Source organism: Capricornis sumatraensis, chromosome 10 (genome assembly GCF_032405125.1).
Source record: "Capricornis sumatraensis isolate serow.1 chromosome 10, serow.2, whole genome shotgun sequence".
NCBI classification, from domain to species: domain Eukaryota; kingdom Metazoa; phylum Chordata; class Mammalia; order Artiodactyla; family Bovidae; genus Capricornis; species Capricornis sumatraensis.
In genome coordinates this window covers 16010909-16029358 of record NC_091078.1, presented here as the reverse complement: position 1 = coordinate 16029358, position 18450 = coordinate 16010909, and the positions used below count along the sequence as shown (strand labels likewise).

The window sequence follows — 18450 nt, the reverse complement described above, 5'->3', positions numbered from 1 at the left end:
GAAACAGAAAGGAGAAAAAAAATTTTAAATCACAAAAGAATATCTAAGAACGGTGGGATAATTACAAAAGGTATATAGGAATACCAGAAGGGGCAAAAAAATGAGAAAGGAGCAGAAGAAATATTTGAAGTCACAATGGCTGCACATTTTACCAAATTAATGACAGATACCACAGATCTAGAAAGCTGAGAGCACCAAGTATAATAAATAAATATATATATACATAAAATCTACACCTAGGTATATCATATTCAAATTGTAGAAAGCCAAAGAGAAAGAAAATCTTGAAGTCAGAGGAAAAAAAAAAACTTACCTATAGAGGAATAAGGATAAGAATTATCTTGGATTTCGTTTCAGAAATCATGCAAGCAAGAAGAGAATGATGTGTAATACTTACAGTTCTGAAAGAAACGAACTACCAACTTAGAATTCTGTATCTACTGGAATTATCCTTCAAAGATGAAGGAAAGATAGACTGTTAGTCAAACAAAAATGGAAATAAGTTGTGGCCAGTAAACCTGTGATGCATGAAATGCTAAAAGTCTTCACAGAAAGATATGAGATGGGTCGGAAATGTGGATCCATATAAAGGCAAGAAGAGAATAAGAATAAGAATGGCATTCTATCATGTATACTATCATGTAAGAATTGAATCGCCAGTCTATGTCTGACGCAGGATACAGCATGCTTGGGGCTGGTGCATGGGGATCACCCACAGAGATGTTATGGGGAGGGAGGTGGGAGGGGGTTTCATGTTTGGGAACACATGTAAGAATTAAAGATTTTAAAATTTAATAAAAAAATAAAATTAAATTAAATTAAAAAAAAAAGAGAATAAGAATGAAACAGATTTAGGTAAAATAAATTTAAATTTTTTCTTACTTTTAATTAGTCAAATAGATAACTGTTCAAAGTAATAATAGCAACAATACATCCTTAATGAAGTATCAGCAAATCAAATCTAACAATGCACATTTATATTATACACTACGATCACATTGGGTATATAGGAACTCTGAAATATGTGATCAATTTTTTCATAATTCTAAAACTGTTCTAAAAATATCCTATTAATTTTAAAATGTATATATTTTCATTCAGATAATACATATATTGATAATCCCTTATGTCTCACTTCTCCCTAATCACTAGGTCACTGTGACCAGAGATTGACAGTTAACCACACAAAACTGTGTCATGTTCTGCTTTAGTAAGTAAATCCTGATCTGGTATGGGTGGCAATGTGTCCAACAAAACCACACTTTCCTAAGTCTCTTTTTCTTTGAGAGACGGGCAATGAGATGAAAGAAGGTTCTACAAAAAGGGCTAATACAGCCAGCATGTGTCCTTTTTTAATCCATGAGCAGTTGCCTCTTCCAACTTTCTGCCAGGAATGTGACGGTGCAGGCTAGAGATCCAAACAGCCATCTTGAACCACGAGATAACCTTGTGTATGGAATGCACACGTTAAAGAAGGTAGAGCAAAGAGAAAGAGCCTGCATACCTAATAGTACTGTAGAGCCACCATACATACTAGGTCTGATCTTTTATATGAAGGAGAAGAATCCACCATGGTTAAACCACCATCACTAGAAGCCTGCTATTAGCAGATGTGGTAGAAGAGAATCTCAGATCACCTTAACTCAATTGTAAATAAAAGTATAGTAAAACATATCTTCCCACAGTCTCTATGGGTTAGACATACTCCCTCCCTCTTCCTACCTGACCACTGCAGGAGGATCAAGGTAGCAGCGACTTTCCAAGTCCCAAGTAATCCTTTTCTTCATGCATTCTGCTTGGTTCCTAAATTCCCTATCCTAGAAAATCATAAGACAGAGACTTTTATTCTCTCAGAATGGCATGGTTGCCTCCAGCTCCCTCGGAGGGCATTCTTTTAATGGATTTGATCATAATAGTTTTATCACTACTACTATTACTACTCTAAGTATGACTACTACTAAAAACACTAACACCATCTTAAAGTTTTGAGTACTTTACTATTAATAAAGTACACAGAATAAATTACTTATATTATCCTTTTATCAATCCAATACTAACTGCCAAATATTCATTCACGTAACCTCAATCCATGATTCTCAACCCTGGATGCATATTAGAATTATCTGGAAGCTTTCAAAAACAAAAAATCAAAACTTGGGCATTGGTATTACTTTAAAAGTAAATTCTTATACAATTGACCTGGTTAGAGTTTGGCCACTGTTGTTTTAAAAACTTTTCACGTGACTATGATGAGCAACCAAGGTTGAGAACTAGTTACCCAAACTAAAATGAAACATAAAATCTAAATATCTAAAATAAAATATCTGATCTAGGTGAAAATATTAATAAAAGTAAAGCATGAATTTTTAGTAATCACAATGATGAGAAAAGACACTACACAATATTTTAAAAATACTGCTAGCCTTATCTCTGGGCTTCCCAAGTGGCTCTATTTAAAATATTTAGAATCAGACGCTAAAGTAATTCAACCACTCACTATAAAATTACTTCATCAAATGTTTCCACTAATGATTAGGTTTGTTCAAGACACATTTGCAAATGTGTTTACAGAATTTCCCATGCCCTTGATAAACATATGTTGTAGAAAAATATGAAGGAAGGAACAGAGGGAGAGAGGGAAGGAGGGAAGAAAGGAAGGAATAAAAAGAATAATTTCAACAACTTAAACGTCCACCAACAGGAGACTAATTAAGCAAATTAAAGGATGTTCATACTATTTCATATCATATAGCAAGTACAAATAAAGAAAAAGAATGAGAATGCTCTTCGTATACTTAGGTAGGAAAAATCTCCACCATATACTATAAAGTAAAAAAAGCAAGTTGCAGAAGTATGTGAGTATGTCACCATTTGTGGAAAAAAATGACAAGGAAAGAATACATGTAGGTATTTGTGTGTATGAATGTGTGAAGTAAAAACACATTTTCTGTGCTTCCAATGTGATTAAGCACTTTATATAATACTCAGTTAAAAAGAAATAAATACTTCACTGTTGAAATAAAGCAAAAATAGCATAGTCTTCCTGACAGGTTCTAGTTCTGAAAACAGCAAGACTTTGAATACTTTCTGTAAATCCAGACTCCCTAAAGAAAAACAATCTGATCCCTGACTTTTACTATGTCGATGTCTGTAAGCCAGTCTTTCCGAAATCTGACTCCCTTGCGCCCTTTGTGAGGAATCTTTAGGAAACTTCACTTTTCTAAACATTTTTGCTTCTGAGTCTTCCTTTGATTATGTACTTTTGCTTTACTTATATCCATAAAAAGTATCCGAAAGGGAACACAAGAAACTATAGTGAAGGTTAACTATCAGGGTGATGATCGAGGAAGGAATTAGGAAAAAGAGGCAAGGAAGAGCAGGGAGACTTTAACTGCATCTCTCTTCATGCTTTTTCAGCTTGTGACTATATTATAACCTACTCATAAATAAATAAATTGCAAATGAGATAAACAGTAAAATATGAATTATATCAATTATTTTGGTTGTTGGACTTAAGTCAGGAAATATTTTAATCAGATTTTTATAGATAATTGTTTTGACATAACTGTTTTAAGAGGTAATGGATGTATATGAGTTACAGTGATTTACAAACTGTAAACATGTTTTATCATAGGTCAGTGCACTGAGATTACCACCAAAAAACCATCTAATTCTTTCACCTCAGGGTGGTTGAGTTCCCCTTCTTCTTCCTCATAAGGACCACCAACGATGAAACTATCAGGAATGTTATTAGCTCCAGGAGCCAGAATGTTGGCAATAGGCCATTTTTTGGGCCGAGGAACAGGTTCTCTTTCCCCTCCAACCTTCAGAGTTCCATTCTTGAAGAAGATGGGACAGTCCTTCTATATAACAGGAAATTTTGTTAAGAGACTCTGAAGTGGACAAAAAAAGATTATCGAAGTGTCTTTTCAATGGAGTATCAGGTATTGTCTAACAGACCCTTCTGGGATTATCTGAGTCTAAAGAGGGGCCTATGTCCTTCATTTGTCTTTGTGCTATTTTATAATTCTTTAATTTATAGAAAATTGATAATAATGCAAATTATTCTTGTCCATAGATATGCACATGTATTTTGTCCAGTAAAAATATAACTCATTATTCCCCTATGGCTGATGATAAGTTTTGAATTATCAGCAAATGTATTATAACTTTCCTGGCTGCTTACCAAGAAATAGGGGCTTCCCTGGTAGCTCAGAGGTTAAAGCGTCTGCCTGGAATGCAGGAGACCCGGGTTTGATCCCTGGGTCAGGGAAGATCTCCTGGAGAAGGAAATGGCAACGCACTCCAGTACTCTTGCCTGGAGAATCCCATGGAGGGAGGAGCCTGGTAGGCTACAGTCCATGGGGTCACAAAGAGTCGGACACGACTGAGTGACTTCACTTTCACTTACCAGGAAAAGGTAAGCAACCTTACCTCTGAACAAATCTGGGTCATTTGTTCAGATTCTTGTTTGAATTGGTTTAATCCCTTTATTTCATTTTATACTTATATGAGAGTCACAATGTATCTTTTTAAAAATTCTTTTACAAAACAAATGTGACAAAGGCCAAAAATATAAATACTTTTATATTTGCAATTCATCCAAAATAAACTTGCAACAGGAAATTGGCAAAGTCTATAAAGAGATAATTTAGAGAAAAGCAAATCAGAAAATCCAACATTTAAATAAAAACATGCTAAATATCATGAATAAGTGAAATGCACATTAAAACCATGAGATATCATTTTAAACTGCAGATTGGGAGAGTCAAAGTCTGAAAATATTAAGTGTTGACAGCACTGTAAAGTTAATGGTATTCTTACACATAGTTGATGGACATGTAAATTGGTATAACTATGGAAAGCAATTTTGTAGTCTATTATAAAAGTTAAAATTGGCATAACCTGTAAGTCAACTATTCTAATTCTTTGAGTTAAGTTTTAAAACTTCTGTGAAGGAGGGGCCTTTACGGGATAGTAGAGTAACAGTCTTTGAAAATCTGCTCTTCAAAAAAAAAAAAAACCCAATAATACTAGCAAAAATTGACAAAATTAAGGATGTCAAAACCATTCAATACGGACAGGACAGTCTTTCCAACAAATGGTTCTAAGAAGACTAGTTATTCACATGCAAAAGAATGAGATTGGTTCTTACCTAACACCATATACAAAAATTAACTCAAAAATGGATCAAAGGCCAAAACATAAGAGCTAAAACTATAAAATTGTTAGATGCAAACACAGGGGAAAAGCCTCTAGACACTGCATTTGGCAATGATTTCTTCGTTATAACAAAATTAAAAAATGGATAAATAGAACTTCATCAAAATTGCAAACTCTGGGGCATCAAAAGATACTAACCAGCATAAGAAAAGGCAACCAACAGAATGGGAGAAATTACTTACAAATCACACAGCTGATAAGGGATTAACAGCTAAAAAATATAAAGGACTCCTAAAATGCCAACAACAAAAAGACAAACAACCCAGGTCAGAAATGAGCAAAGCACTTGAATAGATATTTCCCCAAAGAAGATATAAAATGGCCAATAAGCACATGAAAAGATGCTCAGCATCCTTTAATTTTTATTTCACTAGGGAAATATAAATCAAAACACAAGGTTTGCTACTTCATACCTATTAAAATGGTTATTATGAAAAAAGAAAATAACAAGAGTTGGTAAATATTAGAGAAACTGCACTGCAGGTGGGAGTGCTGAATGGTGAAAAGGAATTGGAGATTTCTATGCATAAAAAGTGTAAAATGGCAATAAAGCAGATGAAACTATTATACTTTTTTAGCAAGCAATTTGAAAAACTCTTTTAAGAGCCTCAAAAGACCCATACACATCATTCTATAGAAATCTGGACTAAGGAAATAACTTGGAAGTAAAAGACTATAACGTAAAACACTATACAAAATTTACAATATATATGCAAAAAGTAATCTTTGTAGAAATACAACGTCCAAAAATTGTCAGTTTTTAAGTGATTTACATATTTTCCACAATAAATATGTATTTATTGATATAAATTATACACAGACTATATGTAACATGTAAACTATAAAATTAACATCCATGTATAAAAAAAAGTAAACTTGATTTTTTTTGAGCCTAAAAAACTCAGCTGTTAACAGAGCTTGCTTTGAATAAAATCTTAGAAGGAGAAGAAGAGATAGCCATACGAGTGTCTAAATCTGTGTGAATATCGGGCTGTAAGTCTTTACCTCTCCAGCTGACGGAACTTGCATACCAACCATGTAGTTCTGCAGCGGCCCTATTGGAATGAAGGATTCAGGCACAGAGTAGGCAGCCTCCAATGTGACCTTCAGAAGATTGCCTCCTGAGATCTGGGCTGGGGTCAATAAGGGCTCCGCGACAAATACTTTAACTTCAAGGCTGCACTGCTATAAAAGAGTAAAATTACACAGAAATTTCAAAACACCAGTGGCCTCCCCAGGTTTCACATTATCTCTCTTGAATCTTACATCACTGTTCAAGGTAAGAAGGTCAGGTTTAATTATTTCCATACAGAGGAGTCAAATAACTCTTTCTAGGTCCCATAATTTAGAGATAAAGCCAAGAAGAGAATCTTATCTCAAAGTTAGAGCCCTTCCTTTCTGAGGGCAAGTATGAATACAAATACATATAGACAAGGAATCAGAAAGTTTTATACCGAAATGTTATTAATAGTTGCACATGAGTGAGTGAGATTAGGGTGCTTTTATTGCCAGTCTGTATTTCATGATTATTTCTGTAATTTAAATATAGAGCTGAAAAAAATTTTATGTTTTTTATTAAATATTTTAAAATCATGTTCTTCAACATATCTCTGTTTTTCAAAGGTGAAAAAGTATTTCTGGCAGCATGAAAAGCTCTAGGAATGAACTTTTTTAGTAAGGCTACCAAGATTTGATCATAGCAAATATCCTCTTCCAACAACACAAGAGAAGACTCTACACATGGACATCACTAGATGGCCAACACTGAAATCAGATTGATTATATTCTCTGCAGCCAAAGATGGAGAAGCTCTATACAGTCAGCAAAAACAAGACCGGGAGCTGACTGTGGCTCAGATCATGAACTCCTTATTGTCAAATTCAGACTTAAATTGAAGAAAGGGGGGAAAACCATGAGACCATTCGTGTATGACCTAAATCAAATCCCTTATAACTATACAGTGGAAGTGAAAAACAGATTTAAGGGACTAGATCTGATAGACAGAGTGCCTGATGAACTATGGATGGAGGTTCGTGACACTGTATAGGAGACAGGGAGCAAGACCATCCCCAGGAAAAAGAAATGCAAAAAAGCAAAATGGCTGTATGAGGAGGACTTACAAATAGCTGTGAAAAGAGGAGAAGCAAAAGGCAAAGGAGAAAAGGAAAGATATAAGCATCTGAATGCAGAGTTCCAAAGAATAGCAAGGAGAGATAAGAAAGCCTTCCTCAGTGATCAATGCAAAGAAATAGAGGCAAACAATAGAATAGGAAAGACTAGAGATCTCTTCAAGAAAATCAGAGATATCAAGGGAACATTTCATGCAAAGATGGGCTCGATAAAGGACAGACATGGTAGGGACCTAACAGAAGCAGAAGATATTAAGAAGAGGTAGCAAGAATACACAGAAGAACTGTACAAAAAAGGTCTTCACGACCCAGATAATCACGATGGTGTGATCACTCATCTAGAGCCAGACATCCTGGAATGTGAAGTCAAGTGGGACTTAGGAAGCATCACTATGAACAAAGCTAGTGGAGGTGATGGAATTCCAATTGAGCTATTTCAAATCCTGAAAGATGATGCTGTGAAAGTGCTGCCCTCAATATGCCAGCAAATTTGGAAAACTCAGCAGTGGCCACAGGACTGGAAAAGGTCAGTTTTCATTCCAATCCCAAAGAAAGGCAATGCCAAAGAATGTTCAAACTACCACACAATTGCACTCATTTCACACGCTAGTAAAGTGATGCTCAAAATTCTCCAAGCCAGGCTTCAGCAATACTGTGAACTTCCTGATGTTCAAGCTGGTTTTAGAAAAGGCAGAGGAACCAGAAATGACATTGAAAGATCTGCTAGATTATCGAAAAAGCAAGAGAGCTCCAGAAAAACATCTATTTCTGCTTTATTGACTATGCCAAAGCCTTCAACTGTGTGGATCACAATAAACTGTGGAAAATTCTGAAAGAGATGGGAATACCAGACCACCTGACCTGCCTCTTGAGAAACCTATATGCAGGTCAGGAAGCAACAGTTAGAACTGGACGTGGAACAACAGACTGGTTCCAAATAGGAAAAAGAGTACGTCAAGGCTGTATATTGTCACTCTGCTTATTTAACTTCTATGCAGAGTACATCATGAGAAACATTGGGCTGGAGGAAGCACAAGCTGGAATCAAGATTGCCGGGAGAAATATCAATAACCTCAGATATGCAGATGACACCACCCTTATGGCAGAAAGTGAAGAAGAACTAAAGAGCCTCTTGATGAAAGTGAAAGTGGAGAGTGAAAAAGTTGGCTTAAAGCTCAACATTCAGAAAATGAAGATCATGGCATCGGGTCCCATCACTTCATGGGAAATAGATGGGGAAATAGTGGAAACAGTGGCTGACTTTATTTTTCTGGGCTCCAAAATCACTGCAGACGGTGATTGCAGCCATGAAATTAAAAGACACTTACTCCTTGGAAGGAAAGTTATGACCAACCTAGATAGCATATTGAAAAGCAGAGACATTACTTTGCCAACAAAGGTCCATCTAGTCAAGGCTATGGTTTTTCCAGTGGTCATGTATGGATGTGAGAGTTGGACTGTGAAGAAAGCTGAGCACCGAAGAATTGATGCTTTTGAAGTGTGGTGTTGGAGAAGACTCTTGAGAGTCCCTTGGACTGCAAGGAGATCCAACCAGTCCATCCTAAAGGAGATCAGTCCTGGGTGTTCATTGGAAGGACTGATGTTGAAGCTGAAGCTCCAGTACTTTGGCCACCTGATGTGAAGAGCTGACTCACTTGAAAAGACCCTGATGCTGGGAAAGATTGAGGGCAGGAGAAGAAGGGGACGACAGAGGATAAGATGGTCGGATGGCATCACTGACTCAATGGCCATGGGTTTGGGTGGACTCTGGGAGTTGGTGATGGACAGAGAGGCCTGGCATGCTGCAGTCCATGGGGTCGCAAAGAATTGGACACGACTGAGCGACTGAACTGAACTGAACTGAAGCAGGGGAAGAGATGAGATCGTATTTACTTTTAAGTCACTCTGCAAGCAGTGGGAAGGCAGAACTGGAGGAAAGCAAAGGCAGTTACAAGTCTACTTGTAATGTTCCAGGTGAGAGATTATAAGGTGGTAAAGTGTAAGAATAAAGCTAAGAAGAGAGATTCCAAAGGCACTCACTGAGGATACAGAAAAGGCTGGGTTTGGTGCAGGGCCAATTTGCAGGTTAGTGTCAGAGTCTGGGTGAGCAGTCATGGAAGTAATATAGATTCTATAGATGTCCTGTGATTTATGAATGAGTGATGCCACTATCCAAAATAAAATAAAAGGAAGATGCTAAGTTCAGTTTTAAAATGTTCAGTGGAATTTCATTATAGAGAAATCAGTAGGTAATGGTAAAGTCTGACATTCCGAAATTCAGGAGAGGGGTCTGAAGACTTTTAATTCAGCAGCTCCAGCTCAGATCCCTCTCCTGAATTTCAGAATGTCAGACTTTACATGTGAAATTCATGGATGATACCCTTCCCCTCAAATTTATGGATGATAGCCCTTCCCTAGGAATTGAACACAGATTAAGAGAAGAAGGTGACCAAGGACAGAACCTTCATACTAAGCAACAGATAGAGGAAAGAGAGGAGCTTCAGTGGTGAGTCAGACTGTAAAGAATCTGCCTGCAGTGCAGGAGCCCTGGCTTGAATCCCTGGGTCGGAAAGATCCCCTGAAGAAGGGAATGGCAACCCACTCCAGCATTCTTGCCTGGGAAATCCCATGGACAGAGGGGTCTGGTGGGCTACAGTTCATGGGGCTGCAAACAGTCAGACATGACTTAGTAACTACCACCACCACCACCAGGGGAAAGAGATGCAATTCAGGAAGCTAAGAAGGTAGACTCAGTGAGCTAGAAATCAGAATACCAAAGGGAGGAAAGATTTTTAAGAAGGAGAGACATTGGAGAATGTGGTATCTCTCATCAATATGTCTCCGAGAAGATAAGTGGAATGTCCCTCAGGTTTCTAATTTGTATTATTGAATATGATAAGGAATACCAGATGACAAATTGAAGTCTCCTTTTCAAGGACAGGTTTATGTCATTTTAGCCTCTGAGTCTTGAAAAAACTAGTATATATGCTACTATATAAAATTAGTGAGAACTCTTGTCATATATTTTTTCCTTGAGTATGTGAAACAATTAAACACAGGAATATTATGAGCAGAGGTCATGAGGACTGACAAATCATTTGACTAACTTTTCCCCTACAGTGATTTAAAGGAAATCAACAGCACAGAGGCTGGGACACTGGACCAAGGAAGGCAAATTGAGCTCAAATATCTACCTCTTTCCAGCATATAAAATGACAGAAAGATACTAAATGATTATCCTTATCATCAATAAAGCAATAATGCTATAACAGCCCAAGAACAAGAAATGCCATCCCTGGACTACACAGTTTTAGGAATCCTTGACAGACAGAAAGAAAATTAAATCAGATCGACCAAAAAAAAAAAAAAACAGGAAAAAAACAATCATATCCTAGAATAAGAGGAGAGAATCACAGCAGATGTAGGAGTGGATTGTGGCAGAATCCACAAGAATCAGGAAGGGCCCACCTCAACTGTTAAACAGGGAACTGCATTCAGAATAGTTGGGACAGTTGGGCCTTTCTCTCTCCTTTGCTTGTGCAAAACAGAAGGCAGCTGTGGTGTCTGCTGAAGAGTGAGTGTGTACCTGCACAAGAGTGGTAACAGCAGTGCCTCAAGAAGCTGCTGATGCCAGGAGAAACTGAAACAAGGCCCAGAACACAAACCAGTAGCACAGCCTACCGATTCATGCTTCCCCTCTTCCGGTGGTCAGGGGCAGGCTACCATGCAGAAACTGGGTTAGCTGCCTCATATACTATTTAATTTAACCCACCAGGACATAGTTAAAGAGGTATTTTGATGGGTAAACCTTCCCTATATATACCCCTGGGCACAGTAACAGATATCTACTCTGTGTCCATATACCCCACCCCATCATTTAATCATACTGGTGGTCATAACTTTTGATGAGTGGACTATGAACTCCTAAGGTAGGATTCTGCCTTTTTTATCTTTGTTTCCCAGAACCTAACACTATGTGTGCCTGTGAAAAGAAGGAAAGAAGGTGCCTGACGAATTAGACTCAACTAAATTGAACCTTAAGAGCAGACAGTCTTGACTGAACATCAGGCTGAAATGTTGGAGAGTTAAAACTCTGATTACCTTAACACCTGATCGAAAAGGTTCTATGGGCGAACCTGGCACAGGGTGCAGTGGTACCAGTGTTTCAAACGAACTTTCTCCTGTGAAAAGAAGCCCAGGTCAAGCCAAAACAGGAAGGGTTTTGCAGAGATAGCTGTGCTCATCTTTTCATCGCATCTCTCAAATTCATTGCGGGCGATTTTTGTACTTCTCTGGAACTAAGTTTTATGGGCTTGGTTATTTCTGCTGTTGAGCAAATCACACATCTGACCTTCCAGCAGAGGAAGGAGGTCCACCACAGCTTGGCCAAGAACCACGGTCTTCTCCTCTTTCTGTTTCTTTTCCTTTGGTAAAACTTCAGTCACTGTTACTAGAAAAACCAAAACAAAGAAATGAGAACATGTCTAACTCACAAATCAGATAACCAAGGTACAAACAAGCAAAGCACTGTCACAGAGAAGCAAGTTAAGAGAAATGAACTGGAAACTCGAGAAGGCACCGTTATTAGCAACTTCCAGTGGTAGATGCTGGACTTTCTCAGTGACTTATTAAACTTCTTTCCATGCAAATTATTTTTAAAAAGGATTTTAGATCAGAATCATGTACACACATCAGTATAAATTTACTGATACATATGACTGTAACAAAGCTTCACATAATACTCATCCTTACTAGCTCAAAATCCTTAGGTATTTTCTATTATGTTTCATGTACAAGAAATTACTGGTCATGACTCCCTCAATCAATTTTCAGAAAGACTAAAAATCACCATCTGTAGTTTGAAAACACTGTTCCAGATCTTCCCATATTGCCCAGCATAGGACTTAACACACCTTGGAGTAATTTATAGAGCATGCAAGGTATGTACCAGGCTTTTCACTGCAGCATCATTCCTTGTATGTGTTGATATTTATTATGCAAAATTTCAAATATGTAAAAATGAGTAGCACAGATGGTAAAGAATCTGCCTGCAATGCAGGAGACCTGGGTTCAATCCCTGGGTTGGGAAGATCCCCTGGAGAAGGAAACAGCAACCCACTCCAGTATTCTTACCTGGAAAACCCCTTAGACAGAGGAGCCTGGTGGGCTACAGTCCATGGGGTCACAAAGAGTTGGATGCGACTAACACACACACACAGTATCATGAATATCCCTATTAAGCTTATATGCAGAGTACATCATGAGAAACGCTGGGCTGGAAGAAGCACAAGCTGGAATCAAGATTGCCGGGAGAAATATCAATAACCTCAGGTAGGCAGATGACATCACCCTTATGGCAGAAAGTGAAGAAAGTGAAGAGCCTCTTGATGAAAGTGAAAGAGGAGAGTGAAGAAGCTAGCTTAAAACTCAACATTCAGAAAACTAAGATCATGGCATTCAGTCCCATCACTTCATGGGAAATAGATGGAGAAACAGTGGAAACAGTGGCTGACTTTATTTTTCTGGGCTCCAAAATCACTGCAGATGGTGGCTGCAGCCATGAAATTAAAAGACACTTACTCCTTGGAAGGAAAGTTATGACCAACCTAGATAGCATATTCAAAAGCAGAGACATTACCTTGCCAACAAAGGTCCATCTAGTCAAGGCTATGGTTTTTCCAGTGGTCATGTATGGATGTGAGAGTTGGACTGTGAAGAAAGCTGAGCGCCGAAGAATTGATGCTTTTGAACTGTGGTGTTGGAGAAGACTCTTGAGAGTCCCTTGGACTGCAAGGAGATCCAACCAGTCCATTCTGAAGGAGATCAGTCCTGAGTGTTCACTGGAAGGACTAATGCTGAAGCTGAAACTCCAATACTTTGGCCACCTCATGCAAAGAGTTGACGCATTGGAAAAGACCCTCATGCTGGGAGGGATTGGGGGCAGGAGGAGAAGGGGATGACAGAGGATGAGATGGCTGGATGGCATCACAGACTCTATGGACGTGAGTTTGGGTGAACTCCGGGCACTGGTGACGGACAGGGAGGCCTGGCGTGCTGTGGTTCATGGGGTCGCAAAGAGTCAGACACAACTGAGTGATAACTGAACTGGACTGATAACCATCACAGAGGTTTAACAATAGTTAGCATATACTTGCTTCAGGTTTGTGGAAATACTTCCAAGTGAGTTACAGACATCTTTACATTTTACTACCAAATATTAAATCCAAGATACAGTACTTTCCTACATAACCACAACACCTCTATCACATCTAGTAAATATGCACAACAGCATTAAATATAATGCCTTACTTAATGCATCTAATGCCCAGTCTACATCTAACATTTCTCAACTGTCCTAAAATTTATTCTGTAGCTGTTTTGTATCAAAGGACACATGTTGCAATTGGCTGTCATGTTTCTTCATGTTCTTTTCATTTACAACCGTCCCTCCTCCCACATATGTTTTCTTAATATGGCACTGCTTTCTTAAAGACATCAGGACAGTTATAGAGAATATCTCACCTTCTGGATTCATCTTTTTTCTTTCTCACTGCATTTATTTCTCAATCCTTGTTTCCTCTAAATTTAGGTTCCTCTGTCAGCATTTTTAGCAAAGTTAATACAATTTGGTAACATACTTGTCTAAATGTTACATTATTAAACTCTGTGATCTTGCTAATTGTGAAAATGGAATCTCTGCTTAATTTTATTTCTCGTATTAAAGTGAGATTGAACATTTTCCATATGTTTAACGGTAAGTTATGTTTCTTTATCTGTGAAATTTTCATATCTCTTTCATATGCTTTGTGCATTTATCCATTAGGTTCTAGGTGTTTTTTTAATTGGCATATAGGAGCTCTTTAAAGGGAAAGTACAGAACTACAAACTGTGTCTCAGTTTGTGATATCTTATAGTTGCTTATGTAAAATGTATTTTGTTCTCCTTCTGTGGCTTCTGCATTGGTAAAATACTTAGAAAGGCTTCACTACTCTGTTTGTTTAATTATGGTACATAATTTAATTTTGTACGTACATTTTATCCATCTATAATTTATAATTCAAAAAGATACATAATTCAAAAAATTCAAAAAAGACACATGTACCCTTGTTCATAGTAGCACTATTCACAATAGCCAAGACATGGACACAACTTAAATGTCCATCCACAGATGAATGAATAAGGAGGATACATACACACACACACACACACACACACACACACACACACACACACACACACATAATGGAATTGAAATGAGGCCATTTGCAGCAACATGGATGCAACCAGAGATTACCATTTTAAGTGAAGTAAGTCGAAAAAAGAAAGACAACTACCATATGATATCACATTTATGTGGAAACTAAAATATGGCACAAAAAAGTGGATATATATGTATGTGTAACTGACTCTTTGCTGTATGGCAGTAACTAACACAATATTGTAAATCAACTATACTCCAATAAAAACTTTTTAAATTAAAAAAGTCCTCATAAGTCAAATTATAGTATATCTTAATGTGAACATTCAAAATGACAATTGCAATTTAAACATATCTCAAGGCTACTAATGTTAATAATAAAAAAGACAAAACAAAACAAAAATAAATAAATAAAATATGGCACAAATGAACCTATCCATAAAACAGAAACAGACTCACAGACAGAGATAACAACAGACTTGTGGCTGCCAAGGCAAAGTGGGTAAGGGAGAGGGATGGACTGGGAGTGTGAGGTTAATAAGTCAAACTATCAAGTTTAGAATGGATAAACCACAAGGTCCTACTGTATAGCACAGGGAACCATATCTAATTTCCTGGGATAAACCATAATGGAAAAGAATATTTTAAAAAAATGCATGTATGTGTATAACTGAGTCACTTTGTTGTACAGTAGAAATTAGCACTGAAGGAAAGTTACCTGACTCAAAATAGCCTGGAGCTAACACTCCCCTTCAGGTTCTCCCCACCATTCTATACAAAACAAAGAACTTTCACACAAAGGAAAACAATGGACATTAAGGTTGATTACATGCAGCTCCCAGCTGGTTCAGCCTCTGACCGATCTCCAAAATTCCTTGCCCCAGCCATTTAAGAGATTGGAACAACATTGGAGAAGAACAGGGCCCCCTTAAGACCGTAACTTTTCACATACATGCCTATATATACTTACTCATTTCTTAGGTTAGTGCAGCAGCTCGCTAATCTGACTGCTGCCCCTTCTTGCCTCTAAAGGTGATCTGTTCCTATAAAGTGCCAGTCTCGTTCTTTTTCTGAACCTCGCCTTCTATAACTCCCTTACCTTACAAGCACAACATTAGAAATCAACTGTACTTCAATAAAAATAAATAAATAAGATAAAACTTTTAAATCACACTATCAAAAAAAAGGATATGGATTAAAACAAAATAAAACAAAAAAAGACTTAGCCTAGAATATAGGTTTAGGGACAAAGTGTTTCAGAGATAATATTATGTAGCTAGCAACTGTAAAAGTGTGAATATAGAAACTGTCCATTTATTTATCCATTCATTCTTTCAACAAATATTTTTTAGCCCTTTTATATCCCAGATATTTCTAGGTGCTAGAAATTCTGAAATAAGATACTGCCTGATTTCAAAAAGTGTCTCTAAAAAGGAAGATAGTTAAAAACTGCTCTACAGTATGGTGAATATACTGAAGTACAGATAGGGTTGCCAGATGCCCAATTAAATATGAATTTCAGATAACACATAATTTTTTAGTGTAAATATGTCTCAAATAGTTTTTTGCTTTTTCCCCCCCCCCTAAATCTAACAGCCCTAAATATAAGAATACAAAGGAAAAGCTTCCAAACCAGCTTAGGAGACCAACGCTGCAAAGTCCAATTATATGTCTATTCATTTATGCCCATGGATTTATTTGAGGATTATCTCCATTCTTGTTTGACTGTTAACAGAACTTACTAGTTACTAAATAGTTATTAAATAATATTTTTAGGGAAATTAAAATGAGTTGTACACATGAACAGATCAAATTATCTATATATCACTGGTTTTGCTTTCAAACTTGGGGTTCTTTTTTTTCATAAGAGAGTATGTTTACTTCTTTCTATATTATTGCTTACTGTTTCTTTAAAATTGTATAAATTCTCTCTCTTTTTTTGATCATATATGTGTTTTATTATCAACTGCTGGAAAGAATAAAGCCAATTTGGAAAAAAAAATTTAAATCATTTTAAAAAGTCCAGTTACATGTCAAAAGGTCTTTGATACAAACTGATTAAAATTAGCAGGTTATGGTGACAGCTGCCAGAACCAGGTAAGACTCAAATTATTCTGTGTTATTTCTAAATTAAAAAGGTTAAGATGTGTTCATCTGTCCCAACAAGATCTACTAAATACCTCAGAATACCCTGATCATTCACATAATTAATGTATCTAGAATCACAAGGACTTACAGAACACAGGTTTGTGGGCGAGGTCATCTAAAGCGATTCCTCCTCCTTCAGGATTGAACTCAAAGCTGCAAGTGAAGTTGTATTTTGCAGTTCCTTCTGGAGAAACAGTAATTTTTGCAGAGTCTCCCAGAACCACTTGATTGAATTCTGCACGAATAAAGGTAACTGAAGTATCTCCTTTAAAACCTTTCTGTTGACAGAAACATACTTTACAATTATATTCAAATAAAGAATTTTCCCACATGTCTGGCAACCCGTTGTGACTTAAACTGACACATTTCAAACATTTTTCTAACAAGCTATACCACAAATACAAATGGGGGAAGTAGAAAGTCATTAAACAAATACAGTTGCAGCTAAATGCAATATTCTATTTAAAGGCCATTAAGTTGGAAGTTTTGAAAAATAAGTTATTGTGTTTATGTGATTATAAAAGCACACTGTGGAAATTTTTTATGATTTTGTTTTAATTGGAGTGGAAGTTTTGAAAAAGTGAGGAAAGCACATAGAAAAACTAATTACCTGTAATAATATATTTTCTAGTGTTTTGCTGTTATGTAGATATATATATACACATTTATATATACCTTTAAAATAAAGTAGAGATCATTTATTATATCCTGTTTTGGAATAAGCTGTTTGACTTCATAGTACTGAATGAATATTTTGACATTTCATTATTCTTTTAAAGTTTAATAATTATACTGCAGTTTCACCAAATGAAATTAATCACAAGAGAAGCTCTGGAAGAATTCAGATCCTTTTCAGGAGAAAGGAACTGCTGTTTAGGAAAATGAAAACCAGCTGTTTTACCCTCATTAAGTTTAGTATTTAAATTGCCAGGTATTTTATATACACTAACATGACTTGCAGATTATGCTGCTGCTGCTGCTAAGTCGCTTCAGTCATGTCTGACTCTGTGCGACCCCATAGACGGCAGCCCACCAGGCTCCCCCATCCCTGGGATTCTCTAGGCAAGAATACTGGAGTAGGTTGCCATTTCCTTCTCCAATGCATGAAAGTGAAAAGTCAACGTGAAGTCGCTCAGTCGTGTCCGACTCTTCGCGACCTCATGGACTGCAGCCTGCCAGGCTCCTCCATCCATGGGATTTTCCAGGCAAGAGTACTGGAGTACAGGAACACTGAGAAGGAAGTGCCATTACTATGTAAAGCCATGGGATTTGGTGGGACAGAAACATGCAGAACTCCATTCCTCCTGCTAATGTTCCCAACACATTCTTGCCCAAGCCGCAATAGGATGACTGACAGGGAGACAGGAGGCTAAAGACAAAAGTGCTCTCAAGAACGAATAAACTAGGGACTTCCAGAATTTCCGAAAATAACTTTACCAAGTCATATCCCTCTGTCACAGTGATCTGCACAGGTCTGCCTGTCGATGACACCTGCTCCATATCAGCACCTGGGCAAAACCTCTCTGGTCTTCTTTGAGCTCTGTGAACATAAGAAGTGAATCTGTTCCCTTATATTCTACAGCTGCACAACTATCCACATTACATCATAACCAATACCAGGGGAAAACCTAGGGAAATGCCTTACTCCAGTACTGCTTTGTCCTCTTTCCAACCATTGATGCCAGACAGGCAGTGCTTTAGGGAGCTAGTCACAAGGATGACTCTGCTGGTTAGTGCTAAAAAATCCTCTTT

The 18450-nt window shown here is 37.3% G+C and overlaps 1 protein-coding gene and 1 non-coding gene across 3 annotated transcripts in view; one reads left to right on the top strand and one right to left on the bottom strand.

Annotated features, from left to right (window-relative positions):
- Nucleotides 1-18198, bottom strand: part of CFAP70 (cilia and flagella associated protein 70) — a 78628-nt gene extending 60430 nt beyond the window's left edge. The window contains exons 1-7 of one of the 2 annotated variants that reach the window (XM_068982516.1): nt 18136-18198; nt 16787-16976; nt 11704-11802; nt 11454-11533; nt 6229-6408; nt 3681-3863; nt 1723-1817 (exon numbers count right to left, since the gene is read on the bottom strand). In XM_068982516.1, coding sequence (XP_068838617.1) covers nt 1723-1817; nt 3681-3863; nt 6229-6408; nt 11454-11533; nt 11704-11802; nt 16787-16976; nt 18136-18198 — 890 coding nt within the window. The remainder of the gene's footprint in view (nt 1-1722; nt 1818-3680; nt 3864-6228; nt 6409-11453; nt 11534-11703; nt 11803-16786; nt 16977-18135) is intronic. The other variant, XM_068982517.1, reaches the window with a different exon arrangement.
- Nucleotides 4202-4274, top strand: TRNAS-GGA (transfer RNA serine (anticodon GGA)). Its single transcript has one exon. It is a non-coding gene; the product is annotated as a tRNA-Ser (tRNA).
- Nucleotides 18199-18450: the final 252 nt, after the last annotated feature.